This window comes from Rattus rattus, chromosome 9 (assembly GCF_011064425.1).
Source record: "Rattus rattus isolate New Zealand chromosome 9, Rrattus_CSIRO_v1, whole genome shotgun sequence".
NCBI classification, from domain to species: Eukaryota; Metazoa; Chordata; class Mammalia; order Rodentia; family Muridae; genus Rattus; species Rattus rattus.
Window position 1 is genome coordinate 56,117,940 of NC_046162.1, and position 24,269 is coordinate 56,142,208.

At 41.4% G+C, this 24,269-nt stretch overlaps 1 protein-coding gene across 5 annotated transcripts in view; it reads right to left on the bottom strand.

The window, feature by feature from the left end:
• Positions 1 to 7,122: 7,122 nt before the first annotated feature.
• The window catches only part of Cdk12 (cyclin dependent kinase 12), a 63,838-nt gene continuing 46,691 nt past the window's right edge, over positions 7,123 to 24,269 (bottom strand). For 2 of the 5 annotated variants that reach the window (XM_032914085.1, XM_032914084.1), the window contains exon 14: positions 18,776 to 20,707. In XM_032914085.1, coding sequence (XP_032769976.1) covers positions 20,001 to 20,707 — 707 coding nt within the window. In that variant the 3' untranslated portion in view covers positions 18,776 to 20,000. Of the gene's footprint in view, positions 7,335 to 18,775; positions 20,708 to 24,269 lie in introns of those variants that run through there. The other 3 variants (XM_032914087.1, XM_032914088.1, XM_032914086.1) reach the window with 3 other exon arrangements.

Consider the following 24,269-nt stretch of genomic DNA (forward strand, 5'->3'; position numbering starts at 1 on the left):
TGATAGCTGTTTACCAGGAAAACCTCTCTTTTGGAAAGTGCCCAGGATGCCTCACTGTCCTGCCACAAATGGATGTCTAATATCCTCTGTGTAGGGCAATGTCTCAGTCTTTCCTCATGAGAAGCCTCACTGGGAAAGCTCAGCTTCTCCTCTTCACTTCTTTCCCATTTCTCCCTTTTTTTTGTTTCATAGCTGGGATACCTCTTAATCTAATGAGGGATTTTTCAGCTACAGAGCTCAGAGTGGGCAGGGCTGGGGCAAAAGAAAACTCTAGCAGACTTGATCCCCCTTCCCCTCTGTTGTTTTCATGAACCACCCCCATTGCTGTGAGTCACCAGAACCTTAAGCTCTGCTGAGCTGCCAGCAGCCTTCTTCCTCCCCCTCTCACAGACAAGCAAACATGCATGCAGTAGCAGTAAGTCTCAGTGCCCACCAACTTCCTACCACAGGGCCACTCTACTTCATCCCTAGGATTCCACAACACTGACTTTGCTCACTGAGAGGAGTGAGCGAAGGAGTGTGAGACCCTAGTGTGTGCTCTGTGCAGAAAGCTGGCTGCCTGTACAGTGGAACAGGATCACAGCCAGGCGAGCTGCACACTTGGGCATAGAGCCATCAGCATGCAGACGGAAGAATATGGGGTAATGCTGCTTCAGAAACAGACATCTCCTGCTTCTGGTCAGTGAGCACCATGACACTGCTACCTCTGTCAATGTTTCTCTCCTTTCCTTTCTGTCTAAGGCTCTCGAAGATACAGGGAGAATCTGCACAACAGCTTTCTAAGTATCAAGGTGAAAGGTTCAGATTTCCAGATCTATTCTCAACCCATGGGAAAACTGAAGGGAGAAGGAAGAAAGGGTAAATTAGAGTAAAATCTAAATACTAGGCCAATGCTGACTAATCCTAGAAGGTAATGAATTCTGGGTATGCTGTCTTTTTCTACTATATCTAATTCATATTTAAGTATTTTCCCACAAAGGGCCTGAGCTTCTTCTGGACTTCATACCAGGCTTTAGACTTGGACTTCAGGCTATAGATCTGACAGCCTGGGACAACCTTGGAAGTGGATGGTAGACCTGGCAGAACTAGAAGGAGAGAAAGGAGCTCTATTCCTCAAAGAACACCCAGAATGTAAGGTGACTGGTTTCCTATGCCTCCAATACCTGGTAGGGATGAACCAACTACCAAGATCAATGAAGGGAGAGGAGGTTTGTATACAGAGAGTAGATGCCCTTCCACCTTTGTCCTGTGCTATCTTCATTGCTCTCTACTTCAGACTGGAAAGAGCAGCTCTGTCAACAGTAGCCACCTATCCTCAAATAATACTCACTACGACTGCCCTGCACTATATGGAGCAGTCAGTCCCATGGGTGAACTATAGATCTCAGTTCTAAAACAGCAACACTATCTTCTCTTCTTCCTCATCTCCCTGACAGGACAGGTTTTGGCACAGTTTCTTGATACCGACAGCCCTGAGGCACTTGGATGCAGGATGGGGCCTAGAAGGATTTTTTTTCCAGACTGTCCTAGGGGAATATGAGGGCCTCTCACCCTGTCTGTGAGTAACAGACCATGACAGCCATGACAGTCTAAGGCAGATCAGGATAAGGTTGGAAGATGCAGAGGCAGGTCCTGCTTTTCTCAAGGGCCTCAGGGTAAAAACAGGTTACTAAAATATGAGACAGTTCTAGGAGTGGAAGGAAGGTAAGAATGAGAGCTGGATAGTGTGGTAAATTCTATTGGTACTGCCTATTAACCCTCAATTCTATCTTGCCTTCACCCCAGTTTAGCCTCATGAAGCATAGATCAAAGAATGTTGAAGATTAGGAAAATGTTGAGAAATACCACCTTTGGCAACCTGGTAGGAAATCTCTCCACTACCTTCATTCATCCTCTCTCCCTGGCCCTAGCATGTAAACACTGAAGGAAGTAAGGAATGGGGATAGAGACAGCTGGAAATGTGCCCTGCCCTCCAGGATACACCATCACTGCAGAGTCAGAAGGGACCTAACACTCCAGGGCCAGGGTACTGCATGGATCCAGGAACACTCCTAGCTGACTTGGCAGGCCCTTGCATTTGACCACTGTCTCTATTGTGGTACTGGCACAAGAGGGGTAAACTACCCTTGACATTTTAGCATAACTGCTTCCAATTGCTTTTTTTTTTTTTTTTTTTTTTTTTTAAAGATTTATTTATTCATTTATAAGTACACTGTAGCTGTCTTCAGATACACCAGAAGAGGGCATTGGATCTCTTTACAGATGGTTGTGAGCCACCATGTGGTTGCTGGGAATTGAACTCAGGACCTCTGGAAGAGCAGTCAGGTGCTCTTAACCGCTGAGCCATCTCTCCAGCCCTCCAATTGCTTTTATTATAGTATGGAAACCTGTGATAAGACTTCCACTAGAAAAATTTAGATTTATATTAGGAGATTTGCCTTTTGGTTAAGTAGTTGAGGTGGCTGAAGCGTTTCTTTCCTTAGACCTTAGAACATGGCAGAATTCTACAGAGAGGGGCGGAAGGATAGAGACCTCTAGAACAGGCCACACAAAGGGGATGTTCCCCATCATGTCTCCTATAAACTTTATCTGCTGGGTTTCCTAAACTGCTCCACACTCAGCAGACAATGACATGAGACTTCAGGCAGTAGGGGACAGAACACCCTGCTGATGTTTGTTACTCCACCTTCTTCTCTCCTTACCTACCTACTTTGTCTTGCCCCATGCTCTCCAAATCCAGAACATACAGCAACTTCAGGGCAGGATTCAGTTGGTTTCTCCTTGGTCTTGGCTTCCACATCTGTATTATGAAGGAGTCAGACAAGATGAGCTCCATGTTTCCTTCTTTAGAACATTAATGTTCTAAGATCCAGACCCAAGCCCACCAGACCTCATCTGGTGCCATTTTGCATGTAACTGCTATGGCACTTATCTCTTATAGAAATGTACAGAATGTAATGTACAGAAATGTACAGAACTGGCCCCAAACTCTGCCCTTTTCAGATTTCCTCTACCACAACCCCAGCTCCAAGGTCCCTAGTTCTTATCCTCTCTCTTCAGGGACCTCAAAGTTCTACCCCACCTCCCTTCTATAATATCATAATCTCTGAGATCAACCCATCTGGTTAAAACTGCAGGAGGAAGAACACAGCTTTACCTTACCTACTATTCTGGCTGCAAATTTAGGCTGCAGACCTGAGTCAGTCAGCACAATTCCATCTCTTTTGGAGGTCCTGGCAGTCGGGGGAAAATCCTGGCACCTTTCCCCAGTGCCTCCCCTTCTCCTCCACCTCGCTATTCTCCATGCCAGAACGCAAAGTGGCCAGTGATTGATGGGCCCGGGTTCCTGGTAACCGCACCCAGTGGCCCAATCCTCCTCCCTTATCCAATCCCTCCCCTGTCCCTATTCAGAGATCAGATTGTCTCATGTTGGTCCCTGAGGTCCCATTAATTAAAAATACATCCAATTAAATGGCAGGTGAAAACGTGCTATTGGCGCTCTACACCCCCCTGCCCCAGCCTGGTCTTTCTATCCCCACCCCCCTTTTAAGGCTCAGCTGTGCTTTGAGCTGAGAAAAAAAAAAAAAGATGTGGGGAGAGGGAGAGAGTAGAGGAAGACATGGGTAGGAGTATGACATGGGGTGTGCTTGAACCTTTGCCAGGGCAGCATGTGCCAGTCTGGGAGGGTGGCACCAAGCCCTGGTGTCTAATTTTTAGAGATGTGAGTAGGTTAAGTCTGCTGGGCACCCACCTCCATTCCTCTTAAAGGGGCAGAGGGCAGTTAGAGCATGTGGCTAGCTATACTGCCCTGCTTCTGAGTTTGACAGGCAAGGAACACAAGTGTAAATGGCAGAGGGACCTTTGGAGTGGGTACGATGTTCAGGGGTGGGAAGGGTCTGATTTGTCTTAGTATATCTCCCTCTGCTGTTCCCCAACTAGGAATATAAAGAGCAACTAGCAGGACCCAGGTGGCAAGGCATGGTGACACTCTGGAACTCAGCTATGCCTACCCATGCCTACAGAAAGCTAAGAGAAAATGGAGAGAGGAGGGAAGGAGCCATAATTTGGACGGGAGCAGATAGGACAGGATTAAATATATAGATAGATGTTCATGTGGACAACGGGCACCTGAACACGTTAAGCTCCAAGGGACCTGTCCTGTTGACTCTTTCTGTAAGCAAAAAACAGCATCAGTAGCATCACGTCGCCATAGCCTGGCTGTCTAGTAGGCTGTCCATAGCGTATCTCCTTCACAATCACTGACTGACCTCGCCCTCTTCCATTTTATGGAGTCCTAGCATTTTACCATTTAAGGCATCTGCCTCTAACCCAAGGTCCTCCTCTGGCCTCAAGTGATACAAGTCTAATGGACATTGAGCACTGTTAGAAAGGGACTAGCAAAGGAGTGACTAAGGGTAGCACTCAGAAGCAGGCAGGAGCGAGGGTGCCAACTCAGGGTTTCGGCCTGGCTGCCTTGGCAGCCTCAGCACCTCCTCACTTCACTTTAACGCTAATTGGAGATTTTAATCTGCACTGCTGCTCTGCTCGGGGTGCTGGGGGGAGCACCAGCTGTGCAGTAATTCCAGTAGCACCGACTGTTTAATCAAGCTGTCCTCCTGGGGAGGAGCCTTCAGGCATGGGGGAAGGAGGAGAAGGAGGAAGACCCTGTCATCTCCCTGAGCCTGTTCTTTCTGACTGAGTATAAACTGTGGGGTCCTCAGTCCCGCAGGACCCCAAGCCATTTGGCATGCCCAGCAGAGTCATGATATGGCACAGGGTAGACATGAGGCTTATAGCCAAAGTGGTCCCCACTATGCTGTTTTCTGGGGGTTTTTTTTGTTTTTTGTTTTTTGGTTTTTTTGGGGGCTCAGAGCTCTCTGGAGTCCTGGGTGTGGTTTGCCCAATAAGACACAAAGATTTATTAAACTTGAATTCTGTAGGTTTGTGTTGGGGGGAGAGCTGTCAGGGGGAGAAATGAGGTAACCCACTTTCTTAGACTCCATTTTCTCAATACTTTCTCACAAACAAAGACACTTTCCTTTGAATACTTATAGAAAACCTTTTCCCATCTGAAACTATCCACCCCCACCCTCCTGGACTGGAATTCAGTATCTCAGGGGCATGGGAACAGTGGGTTAGACAGCTGGAGCCAGGCATACCTTGAAGAGATAGCACCTGGAGCTTAAGTTCGGCTGGGTACCCACTCAATCAGCAGGCCTGAAGGACCAAGTATTTAGGCCTCAGGCCATTTTAAAGGAATCACAAGTGGTATCAGTTATTTTTCTGGCTTCTGGGCCAGTACTCTGGCTCTCTGGGAATGTTTCTGATCCATTCCCTGGAAAGAGTGCCCTCATCCATCTGTTTCTTAAGGTGCTTGGATTTTAATTGGCCAGCAGTGCCCTCGTATGGTAGAAATCAGAACTGCAGTTGCCCCACTAGTCAGACTGCCATAAGGAATCAGGTAGCCTGATGGACAGACAAGTAGCAGTTGTAAACGTTGGCATTCTCTATGCCATCAAGGGTTCATGGGTATGTACTGATTGACTACTTCCTGAGACATTTCCTGCTTTCTAACATCTGCTTTCTCTCTCTTACCCACTCTGACACACATGCTTCTAGGAAACAGAACCTGACTCATCAGGCACTTATCCGGACCTGTTGCTTTGGTGTATGGGTTGCAGAGGTGAGAAGCACTGCTTAGAGAGAAGCCAGAAAGTATCACCTCTAACATCCAGGAGGCAGGAAGATGTTCTAACCGCCGGACAACTCTCTATAGGGCCTAGAATAAAGCTGACATCATACTTAAAAAAAGAGTAACATCTAGTGGCTGACTCTATCCTAGAGCTATTCCTTTTCCACTCCCTGGGATATGTGGATCTTAGAAACACAGATCATCTTAGGCAAGGTGCTAGTCCTAAGGAACAGACACTAGATAACACTCTCAAAAGACCAGTTTAGGGGTTGGGGATTTAGCTCAGTGGTAGAGCACTTGCCTAGGAAGCGCAAGGCCCTGGGTTCGGGTCCCCAGCTCCGAAGGGAAAAAAAAAAAAAAAAAAAAAAAGAATCAAAAGACCAGTTTATTTTCCCAGTTAAACTTCTAGAATTTCAGCTTTCAAGAGAGGCTATGTGTACTGGATCATTCAGCACCAGTATCAAAGCCTGTCTGTTTCCCGGTCCCTTCACATACCTGCTAAACAGGAGAGAAGCAGTTCTAAACTATGGGGATAGGGATGGACCCCTGATGGGCATCAGAAGGGCAGCTCTAAAGACTAGGGCTTGGAAATTCCTGAGAAAAAGAGCTAAGTCACAAATGCCTTCCAATTTTGGAGACACTGAATGACAAAAATATTCCCTGAGAAGCTAGATGTAGAACCTATAGTCCCAGTTCATGTGAGAGGCAGGAAAGGAAAAAACAAACACAAGAGATGGAGAGATGGAGCTAGAGATCATCGTTTGTGAGGTGAGTGAAGCAGCATACCTAGCAGGGAAGGAAGGTGGAGATGCTGGCTCTGGGTAATGAAGACAGAGGTACAGGCCTCTTAATTTTGGTGTCTCATGAAGTATTTGGATAGGTGGAATTTTCCAATGAACCTAGAAAGAAGGCAGTAAAACTCATTAGAGTCAGGGAAAGGACATAGTACTGTCCTACCTTGACTTAAAGAAATAGAAAACAAAACAAAAACCAGCTTTTTGGGAAAAAGTGTTTTGTGTATGAAAGGGTATGGACAAGGGAAATATTCATCCTAAAGGAGGTGGAAAGTAACTGAATAATAATGTCAGTACTCCTGTATAGAGGCATATCCATGCATTAACACAGGAATGAGGTAACTGCTATTGTTAGAGAGGGCTCAATCATTCTAGCTGGAGAGAGCTTATTAACTGCTAGGTAAGATACTGGAATAGAGCCAAATAAAAACTCTGGACTTGGGGCTGGAGAGATGGCTCAGTGGTTAAGAGCACTGACTGCTCTTGCAGAGGTACTGAGTTCAATTCCCAGCAACCACATGGTGGCTCACAACCATCTGTAATGGGGATCTGATGCTCTTTTCTGGTGTGTCTGAAAACAACTATAGTGTACTCATAAACAAAATAAATAAATCTTTAAAAAAAAACTAACTCTGGACATTCTTCTGGGGATTTCAGTAAGGATAAGAAACTGTCCTTACCAAAAGTAGGGTGCTACTCCATGTACAATCAGGTCAGTGACTTCTGACTGTCTTTAAGTCCCTACCTGGCTTCAGGTACTGTGGATGAGATTGTTCCAGAGGTTCTGGATGCAAGGTTAACTGATGGATGTCCCCGAGTTATTCAAAGGTCGTCCCTGCTGCAGCTATCTGTAAAGAAAAATAAGATGCTACATCAGACACAAGACAAGGGACCAGAGCAAAGAGGATCTGTGGTCCTGCACAGGAGATGACAGTGTTGACAGCTACCAGTAACAGTGTGATGACTGCTGTTTCTCCAATGCTCTTAAACCTGAATTCCCCCAAAGAATCTTAATAATTCTTCCAGAGAAGAGCTGACTGTTCCAGATTCCTACTTCTGAAGAACTAGCTCTTCAGCTGATGAGTGAAAAACCATGGCCATGATATTTAAGATATATGTCAGAAAATTTAATAGAATAAAAGCTCTAAAACGCAGAAATACCATAAAGGGCAATGCATGTTAGCGTTAATACAAGGTTAATGCAAGATTCTAACTTGGAGGAGGCAACATAACTTTAGACCAGACCACCAGCTTGGATCTAAGGTTCTCTTGATCATCAAATCTTCTTTAAGCAAGAGCCAGAAAATGCCCTTAATTATGAAACAGAAAGGTTTGCAGGAGTAGATTTGCTGCAATTTGGGCACCTAGGTCTATTATGCATTTCCTTTGCAGGAACAAAGTCTCTGCATAGAGATCAACCCCATACCCCTCTACTCTTCCAACAACAGTGCAATGGACTAACTACAAATGACACACAGTGGCATCTGCCTGTTACTCAGACAATGCCTAGTTGGCGGATCCCCTAACACAAACCCTAACTATCTCCAAGTTGCTCAGGGTTTCACTGCTTTCTTCAGCATTTCCTTTTTTGCTACTAGCAGGCTCCCAAGTTTTTATGTCCAGAGAAAGCTAGCATAAGGCAGTGCTGCAGAACTAGCTCCAGGATGATGACTTACAGTACCTGTCCCATAGGCCAGCCCCACCCCATAAGCTTGTTTTTGATTCTGAACACTGTACAATAATTTTCCTTATGCACAGCCCAAGAACACCAAATACTGCTTCCTCTAGCTCCACAAATAAGGAAAAGGCAGAAGGTCCCCACCAATTCTCTTGAGTCCTGTAATTTCCATATCCCATTCAGTAATACTCCCTCCAGCCTTGCTTAAGGTGCTCTGTCTCCATTTGGATTCTTTCTGGTATAACTTTATTCTAATTGCAAAGAGCCTAAGCTGAGATTTAGCATGAATTTTTCACATTGCCCCTGAGGAAGTTTTCCTAGTATCAGTCCCTTAGTTTGTGGCTAAGGGTTCTTTGAAAATTTGGGGTAACTCTAAAGGCATTAGGATTTTTGCCTATGGCTACCACTTTCTTCCCAACAAAGTGGTTACTATATTTTTTAAATTATTTCTAAGATTTGTATGCCATTCTTTTTTAACTCACATTACTCATTGTGTGTGTGTGTGTGAGGGGTGCCTGTGGAGTCAGAAGACTTGCACACCTGCAGGTGTTTGTTCTCTCCTTCATGTGGGTCCTAGGGACAGATCTCCATTTACTAGGCTAGGTACCTTTACAAGCTATCTAACCAACCCTGAATGAATCTTTAAGACTATGTAGCCCTGTCTGACCTCAATATCTGCTTGTCTCCATCTACTGATCCCAGGGGTTAAAGGTGTATGTTGGTCACTAAGAGATTATTCTTGAATAATCCGTAATATGGTTTCATTCTAACAACTTTAAATCTACTTTTCATTCTCGATTTTTGTCTCTCCCCCTTTAGAATCTGCTTCTTCTTTCTTAAAGTAGCCTTGGGTTATTAGGCACTCTAAAAGTTGAGGGCTTCATATTCATTCATATAGACTAATATTCTGCCTCTGGGAGGCTAGACTGAGATAGCACAACAGTCTTATTGTATGACTGGGTGAGACACTATCGTCCTTTAAGCCTCAGTATCTTGTTCTAAGAAGAGAGTCTAGATTATATGACTTCTTTTTTAGCTCTGGAAATTTATGATTCTGTAAGGTGTTAAGACCCAAATGTCCCTCCTTCCCCTGTGATATCTGGGCCTGCCACCCTACTCTATGCCAGTGTAAAAAGCAGTACCCCTGTAGTACATGTCTTTCTAGTATGCTTTGACTAAAGTGGCAAATGAGGTCTTCTAAATGCTAAGCCCTTCCTCCTAAGAAGAAAAATTAAGGGATCTAATTCTGATCTTGATAAAGCAAGCAGACTGTTTCTCCCCACCCTCAGATTGCCATACTGAACACACACTTGACTTTGCCCTAGGGAACCCTATATAAGAAGCCCATATACATAGTGGCTGCTAGTCCAACACACTGTATGTAGATGGGAAGGATATGTAAATACACCCACAGCAGAGACATAAATATCAAATCCCACACAATCCTGTTTTCTCCTACTTTGGGCCGTTCATGCCTGCAAGAAACCTCAGTGGGGGAAGGGGGGGGACACACAGCATCCCAGTCTTCTTTCTCCCCAAAGTCAGAAAGAGAAAGACGGTGAGACAAGAGCTACTTGGCTTCCTATAAATTGTTTTGTCCTTCCTCACAGCTGCAATCAGAAGCTAAGGGCTCCCGCAGGCCTTGTTCTGATCTGCTGCAGGCGATGGAGGGTTTTTGAAACGAAGAGGACTTGGCTGCAGCCCCGATTCAGTTGCCGTTGGGGCTGGCTAATGGGCTCATTCGGAAAGACCCCTGCCTGCTACACTAAAGAGTCCCCCGCCGACCCCCTCCCCAGTCCCAACCCAATTAATAAATGGGGGCTCCCACTTTATGGCTCTGGGAGCAGGAACCAGATATACAAATGAGCCCCAGGGAGGGACAGAAAAAGGCCTTCCAAGAATCAAGCCAGAGGACTGTGCTTCCACAGCACACACTGCCACAGGCTAGTCATTTCCTATCTCTAAAGCATAAGAGGGGAAGAAACAAAAACAAACAAAAAAACCAACCAACTAAAAATCACCTCTATATTCTTTCCCAGATAGAGGATGAGCTAGCAGTTTTGATGTCTTCACTATACCCTACGATCAGACTTTCTTGCCTGGTTCTCCAACTGAAAAAAGCTTGGGACAGGTACCGGGGGTGGACACATTGAGTGCCCCAGTCCTTCTTTGCCAGGGTCCACTCCTATCTTCTTCAACACTGGACAGAGGTACACTGCATGTGGCTAACAAGCACCTGCGTCTTAAAAAGCAGCCACCTCTCACCAAACTTTCAGCAGCAGCTCAACTGTGTCCTGGGATCCTCATCTGGAAACCATATTTTAGCTTCCCCAACCCACACCACTCTCACACCCATGCTGTCTGTCAGCAGGCCTAACCAATGCCTGTGAACTCCCCTCCTTTCTTTGGATTCCCCTGGTCTCACTCTAGTAACAATCTTTATTGCCTAAAGTCTGGGCAAGAGCAGCATCCTAAAGAATTGTTTCCTTGGCCTAGTAAAGTTACGAGAGGCCTCAGCATCATTGCTAGTCCATTCCATTGCTCCCTATTACTGTTTAACAAAGCAAATCTCAAATCCTAATTCAAGCCACTAGGACTGCTTCTCCAACTTCATTTCTTTAATATACCTTTCCTGTTCCATTCCAGCCAGGCATGACAGCCCCATGCTCAGAACATACACGTCATCTTCTCTGTTGCCTCCTATTTTAGGTCCATGGTACTAGTGAGCAGCTCTTTTTTTTATGGGGCACAGAACCCAAGTCTTCTCTATCCTAAAAGTCACAAAGAGACAGCAAGACAGGAGCTACTTGGGTTCCTAAAAATTGCTTGGGGCTGTGTGTTGTGTTCTGCCCATCTTCACTTCCAGAGCTATTCTGATTAACTCAGCCTTTTCTGGTTATTTCTTTGCTTTGGCTTCTGTTGGGGTTACACTTATTTCCTAACCTGCGCATCCATGTAAGACTTATAAAACACAGATTCCTAAGTCAGCACACACCCACAATCCCCAAATTCTCGACTGAGGCCGCCCTGGGTTACAATTTTGAGGCCAATCTGTAAAACTGTCTTAAACAAAAGAAGCACAGCAGACTAACAAAAAATATCAACTTTTCATACCTCAGCCAAGTGTTTAAGACTCACCTCTCACTAGGCCCAGAAGTTTCCTAACAGGAGACCCCCAGTGTTCTTGCTTGTCCTGAGTACAGGACAGACTTAACTAAGGATATTGCTGCTCCTCAATGAAGGGGTTTTCAGGGCATAACTCTCTGGATACAATATCCTATTATGTCAATTTCCAGGCTGTCACCTGCTCCAGAGGACATCAAGTCTTCCCAAAATTACAAATCCAGGCAAAGCGGTGGTGGCACACGCCTTTAATCCCAGCATTTGGGAGGCAGAGACAGGCAGATCTCCCAGTTTCAGGCCAGCCTGGTTTACACAGTTCCAGGACAGATAGGGCTACAAAGAAACCCTGTCTTGAAAAACCAGACAATTTTTTTTTTAAAAATTACAAAGTCTATTTCATTATTTCAAAGATTTAAACAAAAGTAAAAAGTAAAATAAGGGCTGGAGAAATGGATCAGTGGTTAAGAGCGCTGGCTGCTCTTCCACAGGACATGTGTTTGATTCCCAGTAGCTACAAGATAGCTCAAAACTGTCTGTAACTCCAGTTTCAGGGATCTGATGACCTCTTCTGGCCACACAGCAGGCAATGAGCACCACGCTACACACTTGGTACAGACATACATGTAGGCAAAATACTCATACATACATTTAAAAAAATTATCTCCTAGACCTGGGTCCAATTCCCAGCACCCACATGGCAGCTTAAACTATCTGTAACTCCAGTTTCAGGTGATCCAATACCCTCATACAGACATACATGTAGACAAAACACCAATGCACATAAAATAAAAAATAAAAAATAATTATCTCCTTGATTCATAGCATTTAAATACTTTAAGGACACCTTAAAAATGAAAACACATTTTATTACATAAAAAAAAAACAAAACAAACGAAAAAAACCCAACAACTCAAGGGTGTGGTATTGCCCCCCATTAATCCCAGCACTTGGGAAGGAGAGGCAGGAACATTTCCATGTTAGAGCCTGGGGCAGCTAGAGCTACATAGTGAGATCCTGTCTCAAAACAAAAACAAAAACAAACAGGATCTCTCCTATCCCAGACTTGCCTTGAACTCTCTATGGAGCTGAGGATAGCCTTAAACTCCTAATCCTTCTGCCTCTGCTTTCTAAGTCTAGGATTATAGACAAGTTTAAGCACCACATTTAGGCCCTATTTCCTACTATAGCTAAAGTTAATTCCGTATTCCCAAACAATAATCTGAATTTCTAGAATGAAAGTTAATTCTAATGCCTCTGACCACCATTTTAGAATAGTGAAATTATGTGCTCCTTTACCTGTGATCGTTTCCTTAGCCTAACCTCATTCTACAATGCTTATTCTTCACTTCCTCCTTGTGGTTAAAAAGAAAAAAGTCTACCATTCCTCTTATAGCTTACAATCTTCAAAGAGATTTGCCTTTAATTTCTTCTAACTTTTGGCTTCAAGGTGCCCAAAAATTAAGATACCAAAGGCAATTGTGTGTGATGGTGCACACCTTTAATCCCAGCATTTGGGAGGCAGAGCTCAAGGTCAACATTATGGGTTCCAGGCCAGATAGGACTACAGTGAGTCCCTGGACATATATCCTAACTGTAAAGCACCTGCCACAATGCCTAATAGATAGTAGGTATCTTAACATGAATTCCCCTTTTCTTACTTCTTTCTCCCAACAGCATAAGCTTCTCTGCCTTTCTGGGTCTGTGTTTTCATTTGTCAAAGTTAGCACTGAAATAAGCTTGTAGCTCATTCCCTCCGAGACTCTTAATTCGTATATTCTCCTCTTCTATGCACTGTTCATTTAAACCAAGGGGAGCATGAACAGTTTGAAGGGTTGATCTAAAATATATAAAATCATTTGCAATTTTAAAACTTGTATTAGGTGTGGTGGCACATGCCTTCAATCCCAGCACTTGAGAGGCAGAGGCAAGAGAAGCTCTGTGTGTTCCAGATCAGCCTGGTCTAACAGCGTGGACTACATAAAGAGACACTGTCTCAAAATCAAAAAGAACCAAAGAACCAAAACCAACCAACTAACCAAAACAACAAACAAAAAGAAATAATTTTTAACTTTTAGCACCTTACTTCCTTATTACTTGAACTACGTAGACAGCATTGCTATGCAAATATCCTATGTTAGATATCTGCTTAATACTTTTGTTTAGAGGACAGGCATGGTGGTGTGTGTCTTTAATCCCTGTACTCCAAAGGCAGATGTACCTCCAGTTTGAGGCCAGGTTGGTCTGTAGTGAGACCCTGTCTCAAAATAACACAAGGAATGCATTTATTTTTTCTGATGTTCCTTAGCTTGCCTGAAAGAATGCCTTCAAGATAGTCAAGCGCTTACTAAGTCGTTTTTAAGTCTGGGGTTTTAACCCATCCTCTAACCTTAAAGGTACTAGTATGACCAAGTGACTCTTTATTAATAGAACTACCCTCATGGGACCACCCTAAAGTCAATTGTGAAGCTCTAAAGCAAACAGCCCCTAAATTTTACTATCCCAATCACAATTTTCTCTTCTCACAAATCATTGCTAGGCAGCTGTAGATTTTCCTTCCTGCCCTATTTCTGCTACCACCTCCTTATACTGTTTTGTTTTTTTAAATTTTTAAACTGTTTTTTTAAACAAGGTCTTTGAGTCCTAATAGAAGTTGTAAACACCGTTCTAAAGCAAAAGCTAAAAGTTCCTGAATTAAATTTAGGGGCACCAGGTTCCTAAGCATCTGTAAAGTCTTCAAGTTTAGCCTTTTTATCCATAACTGAACAAACTGAAACTTGTATTAGCCCAGTGTCGAGTGCTGCCTCACAGCAATCTCCACGCACCCTCCAAGTTCTGAGACAGGCCTTTAGGTAGAGAGACGATCCTCTAAGACTCAGACTTTGTTCTTCATTTCAAGCACTGACTGCTAGCTACCCTCTACCCTTTAGAAACACTACTTCAGTCTCTCTCAGGAATAGTTTAGTTTGCATACTTTAAAAAATAATTAACTAAAATTTGAGATTAAGACACCAAAAAAATTCACTTATGGAGGTGTGGAGAGATGGCTCAGAGGTAAAGCGCATGTTACTCTTCCAGAAGACTTGAGTCGGGTCTCACTAGCTATGTCATGTGGATAACTGCTTATGGTTTCAGCTCCAGGGCATCAGATACCCACTCCTGATGTTCCTGGGCAGTTACCTGCACACAATATGGTGCATATGCACACAGAAAACAATAAATCTTTAAAAAAAAAAACCCATTTATTTGCAAGAACTAAGGACACATCTAAGTGAACTTTATGCCTATATCCCTACTTCAGAGAAGTATGCTGAAGTTGAAGACTTAACAGGAAAGCTTCGCAACAATTATTCATCTAAAGACTATGAAGGGCTAACGCCACATCAGTCTTTCTCAGTACTGCTGAGTAATTTTTTAAATAAGAGATATAAAAGCAACCTAGTGGTCAAAACACTTTGACACCCACATGATAACCACCAGAGCATCCAAACAGTCTGTATCTGCCTTCTACTTCATATTCTAGCGTTCTTCTCATCGCCTTTTAGTCCCTATATACATTATCTGCAAATGAACTTAGAAATGTCACCATCAGTACAACACCCCTAGGATGAGGGAGAAGAGGTGAAGATTCAAAGAGCAGAAGTAGGAATACTGAAACATAGCATAGAAATTCCCATCATACCTTGGCAAGAACAAATTATGCTCTTTACCTCCTACTCTAAAAGTTAGATATCCAGATATTTGTTCTCTGAATTGCCTGTAAGAATTTTGAAACTATGGAACATAGTAATACTAAACAACCAGCAAAGTCATCAGTAATTATGGTAGACTTAAAGCCATCCTAGTTGGACCCTGAGTGGGACAGAAAAGAGAAAAAGGTGAGGAGAGAAAGCAAGGTAATGAAAGGAAGTGGGTAGATAGGGGAGTGACAGCTCAGTGAGGACAGGTAGGACAGATAGCACAAATGAGTCCCACAGGTGTCTTCCAGCCTGGGCTGGAGGAATCTTCTACTTGAGTAGTCCTAAGGCTGTAGAAACATTTTGGAGGTGTTTCTGCACATGAGAAAACCTAGTCAGAAAATAAAAACCAACTAGTGTCCAGGAATGCTTTCTTTATCCTTCAGGCCAACTGAAAGACTCAGCATGCCTGCCTCTCCCTTGAAATAGTAGAACAGTTCTTCACTAAGGAGCTCCTGGTTCTTATTCTTCCTAGTCCTTCAGAATTACTAAACAGTGAAAAGAGAAGTCATCTAGTAACTTTAAAAAGTTCAGTTGGGGGGCGGGGGCAGAAACCCCAGTTTACCAAGAACATTGTTAACTCACTGTAGGCATTAGCCTTTTAAAATTAAGGTGTGTATGTGGGAAAGAGTACTAAAGAAATTTGGTTACTGAAAAGGCTTTCTATAAAGAAATAGCTTTGTGTATGAAGAGAAAAAAAAATTCGGGCTCATAAGTCCTCAGTCTTTAGACTCAGGATTAAGACAGCTATTGTTATAAAGTGGGAATTCTGGTAGCTGGAAACTGATACCTAGTCACAAACACGCAATGCACTCCCGTCTCTGGAGAAACCAGAACCAAAGATTCACGTGACTGGACCAACCCTGAGCTCTCCATTATACTTAAGGGTAAAAAAGGGGTAAGATTTTGCTCACAGGCAAGGGACACCAAAAATGGAAAATTTAGACCAGGTCAGCAACCCATAGCGGCAGCTTTTTAATCTTTCATTTTCCATGTCCTGGGTAACCCTTAGGCTTATAATATCCTCATCCCAAATACAAAGTTCAGACACTTCTCCTCTTTCTCCTACTAGACTTTATTTGCCTTCTTCCTAGCTAGACTGCAGTACACATTGTCAAGGACTCCTTAGTGGTTTAAGACGTAAAAGGAACTAAAAACAATTCTCCCCTCTGGTAGAGTTGGAAAAGATTTTAGAATTACCACACACTTTAAACAACTCTGCTTCACTTCTTGGCTTAGTACTGTGTTTGAAAATCTCAAAGGGAGATGGGCACATTAATCCCCATGCTGACCCCCTTCTGTAACACTGTGGAAACAAGACTGGGTGGAATGGTAGGGAGCCTGGTTTTAGAGTATCCTTTGGGTCTAAATAGCTTCTTACCAACTTCTTTTGATGACTGTTGAGCTCAAACCCACTTACCTCTCCTGCCAGGAGGAGTCAGTCAGGGTACATGAAGCTCAACTCTTGATGGCTTCATACTATAATCCATCTGTTTGTTACTTTATTCTTTTAAAATCATATTCTCATTAATTTCCCTAACTCAATTTTTAATTCTCTACTTCCTACTCTAGCATTTTCAAGTACCTCTCCAAACCCTGAGAAATTTTGTTTTGGTAGTTTATAACATATAGAGCATTTCTGAAATAGAGAACCCGTAAGATAAAGGGAAATAAGTCCTTTATACATGATTAGATATGCTCAAAGGGTACAGAAATTAGAAGTAAATGCAATGCAGCAAAAGTGGTATATTAACAGGAAATATTTAATTTTCCAATCTCCACTTTCCATCTTTATAAACTGAAAGAAAAAATTTAATATATTACAAAATATCTGTACATAGACAAGGTACACCCAATGGGGGTCAAAAACAAGAGAGAGAAAGGAATACAGTGTCAGAAACCTATAAATCAGGAAGAATGAGGTGGCAACTGACACTTTCCCAATGCACCATTCTCTCTCAAAACCTGCTGGTAACCACTTTAGCACTGTACTTATATATGCATATATTACACACACACACACACACACACACACACACACACACACACACACACACACACACACACACACACACACACACACACGTTGCTTATAGCATAAGCTAACAAAAAAATCCTACATACAAATTTGTGCTGACCGCCCTGGTTTTAAATACATAGATCTGATGTTATGTGAGAATCCTCATCCTTATAGACAGATTTAAAAAAAAAAAAAAAACTATAAAGAAACTGGGTTAAGCAAATCTGCTTTTAAATCCACATACCAAAAAAAAAAAAAAAAATCATGGTCAAGCCAGTTTTGCTTCTTATTCATGAACAGAATAGATTTCAAATCTGTTCAAAATAACATATTACAATAGTTAAAACTCAAACCACTTTTGAATGGAATTAACTAGATTTCTACTTTTCAGGTTGAAAATTAGGCCAAATTTCTACTTCCATTATGTTTACAGACAATATAGCTGAAAAAAAAAAAATGACCAAATACCTTTTATCCTCCACACAGATTTCAGGATATATAAATGAGTTTTTTTCTCTGCTTTCAGAAGTAGTCAAAATTATTATAAAAATATTTTTTAGAGGCTAGACTCCCAAAATGGGGTGGGGTGTAATGGAATCATACATACATATACACACATTCACATACACTCACTCCCCTTCCCTAGCAGGGATAGGGGAATGGAAGCTTACATAAATTATTTAGACTATTTGGCATAATTAAAAATATAGTGTGACAGAGGGGAAGGGAAAACATTATTGATGACTGTTGATAACCAAAATACAATGAAAATATATAGAGGAATTTATTCCTATTTGATGGGAAAACAACTCTTTTTCACTGAACAGATACTTAAAGTATACTAGCTCAGCTTCTTTAATCAAAACTAGGAGACTGGAGCCCAATACCTTACATTAAAATATTCTAAAATAAGGCCCACATCTGAGGACTGACTAGTCAGGAGACTGAAGGTACAAATAAACCTTAATGCAGTCTATGGATAGCATGTCGGATATCTAACCAGGCATCCTGGCATAAAAAGCTATCAAAGCCAAATGGCTGGAAGGTTCACTTACTATTAACGTTTGGCCTATGACAAAGTCAGACCAAAACCAGAAAATAAAGAAATATACATACTGGTATATATATATATCAGTAACAAGGGAAAATAACAATTTATGTAGCTGAAGAGGGTTCTTTTACCTCTAAATTTTTGAAAAAGTTAATATACCTTTCTAAATATATTTTTAATTTAAGAACTTAGTATTGAAACATGAAATTTCACTTTTTCTGAAAACTAATCTCCAAGATGGTGAAGTATGTTTGTCTTTGTAAAAGGGAGCTTAATCTACATTTCACAAACGCCTACATCTGTGTAGATCAATTATATGACCTAAGTCTGTTTTTAAAATACTCCAGATGCTGATACCCAGAAATGGAAGCCGTTGAGAGGCCTCTCAAGTTATCCCACTCTGAAATCTTTCCTCTCATTCATTTCACGTTTTGCAAAGGCAAAGTTCTTGTCAGGAAGTCATACCTCACACCCTTTACCTTAAACAAAATGATCCCTGTAAGAAATCGATGTATATGCTGAGACGTATACTTATCAATACTGCTCTTTCTCATGGACCCTGCTTAAAATGTTTTCTTTAAAGGTATCAGGAATTGATATATCTTCAGATATATACCCTATACTGGGGTTATGTGTCCATGTAGCTTCAGGATTTTCCTCTGACAATATCACAAGGCTGTTTGAAAGTTTTTTTTTTTTTTTTTTTTTGTTTGTTTTTAGAACACAAAAATATTCATGTAAACAACATGCTTACTGATCTTATTACCCCTATAGGTATGGAGGTATCATCTCTAACCACAGTTCAGCACCAATGTCCTATGCTGCCCATTTATAAATCAACTTCCCCACCAGAACGTGGCTTAAAAAAACAAAAACAAAACAAAAAACAAAAATTTTAGAATTGAAGAGTTACGGAGAACAATGTAGGAGTTTGCATTTCCTTTCCTTTATTAAAAAAAAAAAGGAAAAAAAGAAAGAGGGAAGGTATTATTCCAGGTTCTTGGGCATCTCTACTATGCATTTTTTTTTCCAAACAAATGCCTCAAAAAGATACAGAGAAAGAGAATAATAGGAGTGAACACACAAGGGAGGAAGGAGGAAAAAGAAAAGAGGGGGTGACAAGGAGAGAGGGGAAGGAGAAAAAAGTAAACAAGCAAAAATCAAAGACTGGGTAGGCTTCCTACTTGCCCAAGAATGCCGTTGTCTACAGCCTGCTGTGTCTGCAGGAAGAGGGACAGAACTCTGTCAAACTGAGCAAACCTAAGGATGATTTATTTGGAAAAAGGTATGTACAAGATGCTCAACAGGGGTAAAGGGAGTGCTCACAAATATGAGATGGTAGAGAGGAAGGAAACATTTAAGCCAGCCAGTCCACTGTTACCCTTCTAGCGAAGGTCTAAGAGGAGCTCAGACTTTGTGAACACTATTCTCTTTAAAGGGGGATGTGGGGAGGGTTGGGGTGGGAAACTAAATAAAAATTCAAAAGAAACTATATACACACACACACACACATACACACACAGGAAAAAAAAACCAACAAACTTTTAAAAATCAAAGCCTCTCCAGAGCCATCTCAAAACAGGATAGTTTTCTCCTGCTCAAGTGCAGGCAATGAGCTAGTGCAACAATTACTTTTCAGTTGAATGTGTCTTTTTCTCCATATTTTCTACTACAGCTCCTACACAGAGAAGTGAATATTCTGGCTATTGCCCATTTTTGGAAGAACTGGTGCCAACATCATTGACTCGCCTGCTAGCAGCAAGTGAGCAAGGAAAACAACAGACAGCATTGCAGTAGCCAAATGCAGATGATTACCTTGCTCTGGCAAGTGATTTCATTAAAGGATCAGAGAACTAGATGGAAAGATGGATAGGGAAGGAATCTTTCAGGGCATTTGATGTTTCTGTGTTAATAAGGAACCCCTCTCCCTCTTCCCCCTCGTGGTGGGACTCTTGCAGCCCCTCGGTAGGGTTTTCCAAAAGACTGAGCTGGGCCCCCCCACTGAAGGGTTGTTCCTGAGCTGTTGGCCCCAGTGGTTCCTGGTCCCAGCTCCCCATAGTTTTGCAATTTGGTCTCTGCATGTACCACAGAGTTGCTATTTCCCTCAGACTTCAGGAATGGTTGCCCAACCACTGAGTGTAATGCTAAGGGAACCCTAGTAAAACGGAGGTCCTGGTCCCCTGGGAACTGCACTGACCCTGTGCCCTGGTAACTGTTGGACTCCCCAAGGTGGCTCACAGAGCCTGAGAAGGTCCTGTTCTTCACCAGGGTCTGAACCAAAGATTCTGTCAAGGCTGGACCAGAACTGCGTTCATCAGTGTCAGTGGCACTGAACCCTGTTTCAGGCCCATCAGTATTTCCGTAAGTCCTGTTTGGATGGGATCGAGTGGAGTACTCCATTGGTCTCAAGGCCTGGTGCTCATGTGGCAGGTGGCCAGGAGGCTCTGCTTCAGGCTGGGATAAAAGTTGCAGCAAGGCGGCTGTCACGGCGGGATTCAACTCCTGGGGGGCGCTGGAAAGATCGCCTTCAACCAGAGGGGGTGGAGGTGGCGGCGGTGGAGGTCCAGGGGGTTCAGGGGGCCTCTTCTCTGGTGGAAGAATGTGAGGAGGACATGCTGTGGAAGGGTTACTTCTTTTAAATACCATCTTAAAATCACATGTGATTATAAACACAAGCACATACTGTCCAACATAAATAAATACCAATACAAGTAACCAGATATATTTTAAAAAAAAATCTTGGGACCAGGAAACTGAAATTTATGAATAAAATAATCAAGTGATTAGAAGTAAAACAGTTGCATTCTGGATCTGACGGCTGGTATAAAAAGATGTTATGTTTCAAATGACTGTCCTAAATATTTTTGTTTTGAGATTTTCTTCTTTAAAGAACTGTTCTAACATGCAGATTGTTGGCAACATCTCCATCCCTTCTGCTGTTAGATCAAAACATTATTAAAAACAAAGCAGAAAGAAGGAAGATGAGAAGGAACAATATACACTCTATGGTCATATTTCTAGGACATAATCTTTCTGTACAACATGCAAACCTGGCTAACACATTTACACAGTGTTTTTTGATAGAAAATTAAGCTGAAATACAATTTGAAGAATATACAGGAGAGATGCAATCAAGAAAAAAAAATTTCTCAACATGTATAAAAGGACATTTTGCCTCTCCAAATTAGTTACTTCTCTCTATGACCATATCCTCAGGAAAAGTATATTAACGAACCACAGCTTCCTGAATAATAGCAATAATTGCAAAGACCAAAGTAATCCTATTTTAATTTTAATTTGTTTTCTTACCTTCTGCATGTTTTTTATGCTATGAAAAAGAAAAATAACTCTAGTAGCATAACGAAGAATTGGACTGCTGATAAAAATGGGTTCATTCTTACTGAACTAATACTAAACTCAATTATTACTAAGATCTCTTTCTTGAACCATGTCCCCAGACTTTTTTGCTTTTTCACTACTGTCTAAATCTACCTGAAAATAAACTCTTACAAGGATAAAATATAAGAGAGAGAAAATGACAGGAGTTTGAGGCCATATAAAATTAGTGAGACAAAAACATAGTAAGATTAATGTCTTCAGTATTGTCATTCAACCTGCTTTTTTAAAAAAAAGTTTCACATTTTGGTCTGATCTTCCAAATTTTTCTTTTTCCTATGGGAACATTTTAAAACATTTTTTTCTATTTTGTTAGTTAGTGATGTAATGGCATTACTTAGATATGCCAAAAACAGTTTTTGGTTACAATTTGGTATTCCCATAGAATACATTTCTCAAGTATACTTTGTAAAGGCAACAATAGTAATTGAGTTTGCCATCCCTGAGAATGCAGATGAAAGCACTCTCAAAACAACAGACAAGTTGGTAGCACAAACTTATAGTCTCAGCACTCAGGAAACAGAGTCAGGTGGATAGATCTCTGAGTCTGAGGCCAGCCTGCTCTACAGAGTGAGTTCCAGAATAGCCAGAGCTACATAGACAAACCATGTCTCAATAAATAAATAAATAAATAAATAAATAAATAAATAAATAAATAAATAAATAAATACATACATACATACATACAAAAAAATAAAAAACAATTTTAACATTGTGCAGTGAAGAATGAGGCCAGGTTGTGTATGAAATAACAAAGGTAAACAGTTTAAGAGTTTCTGGGATTGGGGCATAAGCCAGGGAGGCAAGAGGAGGCAGGGCATCAGCTTTCAGCTTTGAAACTGAATAGCCCACTTTATAACATATACCTCCAGGTTATCTGTTCACTGGCTGGTCAGCTTAGTAGCAGGGAAAAATGAATTTAAGGCAGAAGAAATCATCTACTGAAAATTTACAACTTGGAGAATAACCTGAAATGATAAGGTAATTGAACTACAACCATGTAATATATTTCAAAGTCTTTTACTGTCAATACTACTTATCTCTCTTTATAAGGATATCCAAGTACCAAAGACATTAGAAGAAAAAAACCAATCACCAAGTTTTTAATACTAGAAGAAAACAAACAAAAACCAAGTGACAGTTTAAGTTTACATTCTTCCAGTTATACCATTTTCCATTAAGAACTACTGAAGTTAATAAAGCTTAAAGGAATTAAAACTAAAAATATAAATTATAAACCACACTGTCCTCAGACTTAAAAGTCTTGATGTTGTTACTCTAAGTTTCGTACTAATGAAGGGCATAAATAAAGGTAAAAATAGCTTAAATTTTCTTTTTATTTATTAGATTCCAACCATTACTCTTTCTTAACAAGTATAGAAAAACTAAACTGCCAAACTGAGATCACCTTTCTGGTTTATACAGTCTGCCCTCTGATCAGTGGAAGGGCCAAGTCGGGGCACCAGGGTGTGGTGGCAGGAGGCAGGACCTTAAAGTCTTGAGGTCAGTTTGTGCTAAAAACTGCAGTGATACTAGATAACCCAGGAATGACTGTAATCATCACTTGTGGATGTTGGGGTGTTTGTGTGTGTGCTTGTTTTATTTTATTTTTTTAAATAGGGCCTTGCTGGATGGAACTTCCTGAGTAGGACCAGACGAGGTTGGCCTCCTGAGCACTCGGATCAAAACTGTACACCACACCCAGTAGTATGTCTATTCATTTTTAGCTGTGGCATTTTTACAATCTCCTCTAAAAAGCATATCCAATTTCTAGCTATATGCTATGACTTATTTTCAGTTCAACATCATTATGTGGTTGATAGATTATTGGATTATTTGGTGAACATTTTTCTATCTGGTGTTATTTAATTTGACCAAGATCTTTCGGGTACTTTGATTTTGAGTTGAAAATTGTTATTTATTTTTTGAGGGATGACAGGGTAGGATCAGAATCTGAGACAGGAGATGATAAACCTATTTTAATTCTACATAGCTTTTTATTTAAAATTATATCTTTATTTATTTTTATTGTGTAAGTGTTTTGCCTACATGCATGTATGTTTGTCATGTGTGTACCTGGTTCCTGTGGGGTCAGAAGAAGGTACCATAACCTCTGGAACAGGAGTTACAGGCAGCTGTGAGCCACAATAAAGGTGCTAGAAATTGAACCAGGTCCTCGGCAAGAGCAGCCAGTGTTCTTAATTTCTAAGCCATCTCTCCAGTCCCTGTATATGGCCTTTTCTATTATCTTGCCTATTAAAACCACTTGGATCATCATAGAGAATAGCAGAGTGAATCAAGACATGTGTACAAGTTCTAGCTTTGTCTGCTAATCATTAGCAGATCACAGATTTACTTAAATTTCTTAGTTTACCTAGTCACAAAGCAAAAGGTTAATTTTATTGTCTTTCAGTTTGAATAATTTTCACATATGAAAAAACAGGGTATGTATTTGACCTTATACTAGTGAAAATAAATTTTCTTTATGGGCCCAAATGAAATGTAAATGCAGAATCCTAAAGTTGAGAGTTAGTATACCTCTTCAGTCTGTGTCTCTTCTTATTCCCCAATTCATGGGGTCTTCAAGGCCAATGAGCATTTCCAAGGAGTTGAAAACATTTTCGAATAGTAAGATAGCAAACAGATTGTGACTCAGAATTGATTAGAGAACTTACAATGCTTGCCCTCCAATACTGAATGGTGTGGTCATGTGACAGAAGGCATAACACTTTTTTCCCCTTTAGACTTTGTTTTTTCTTTTCATGATGCTTAGTTTCTGAT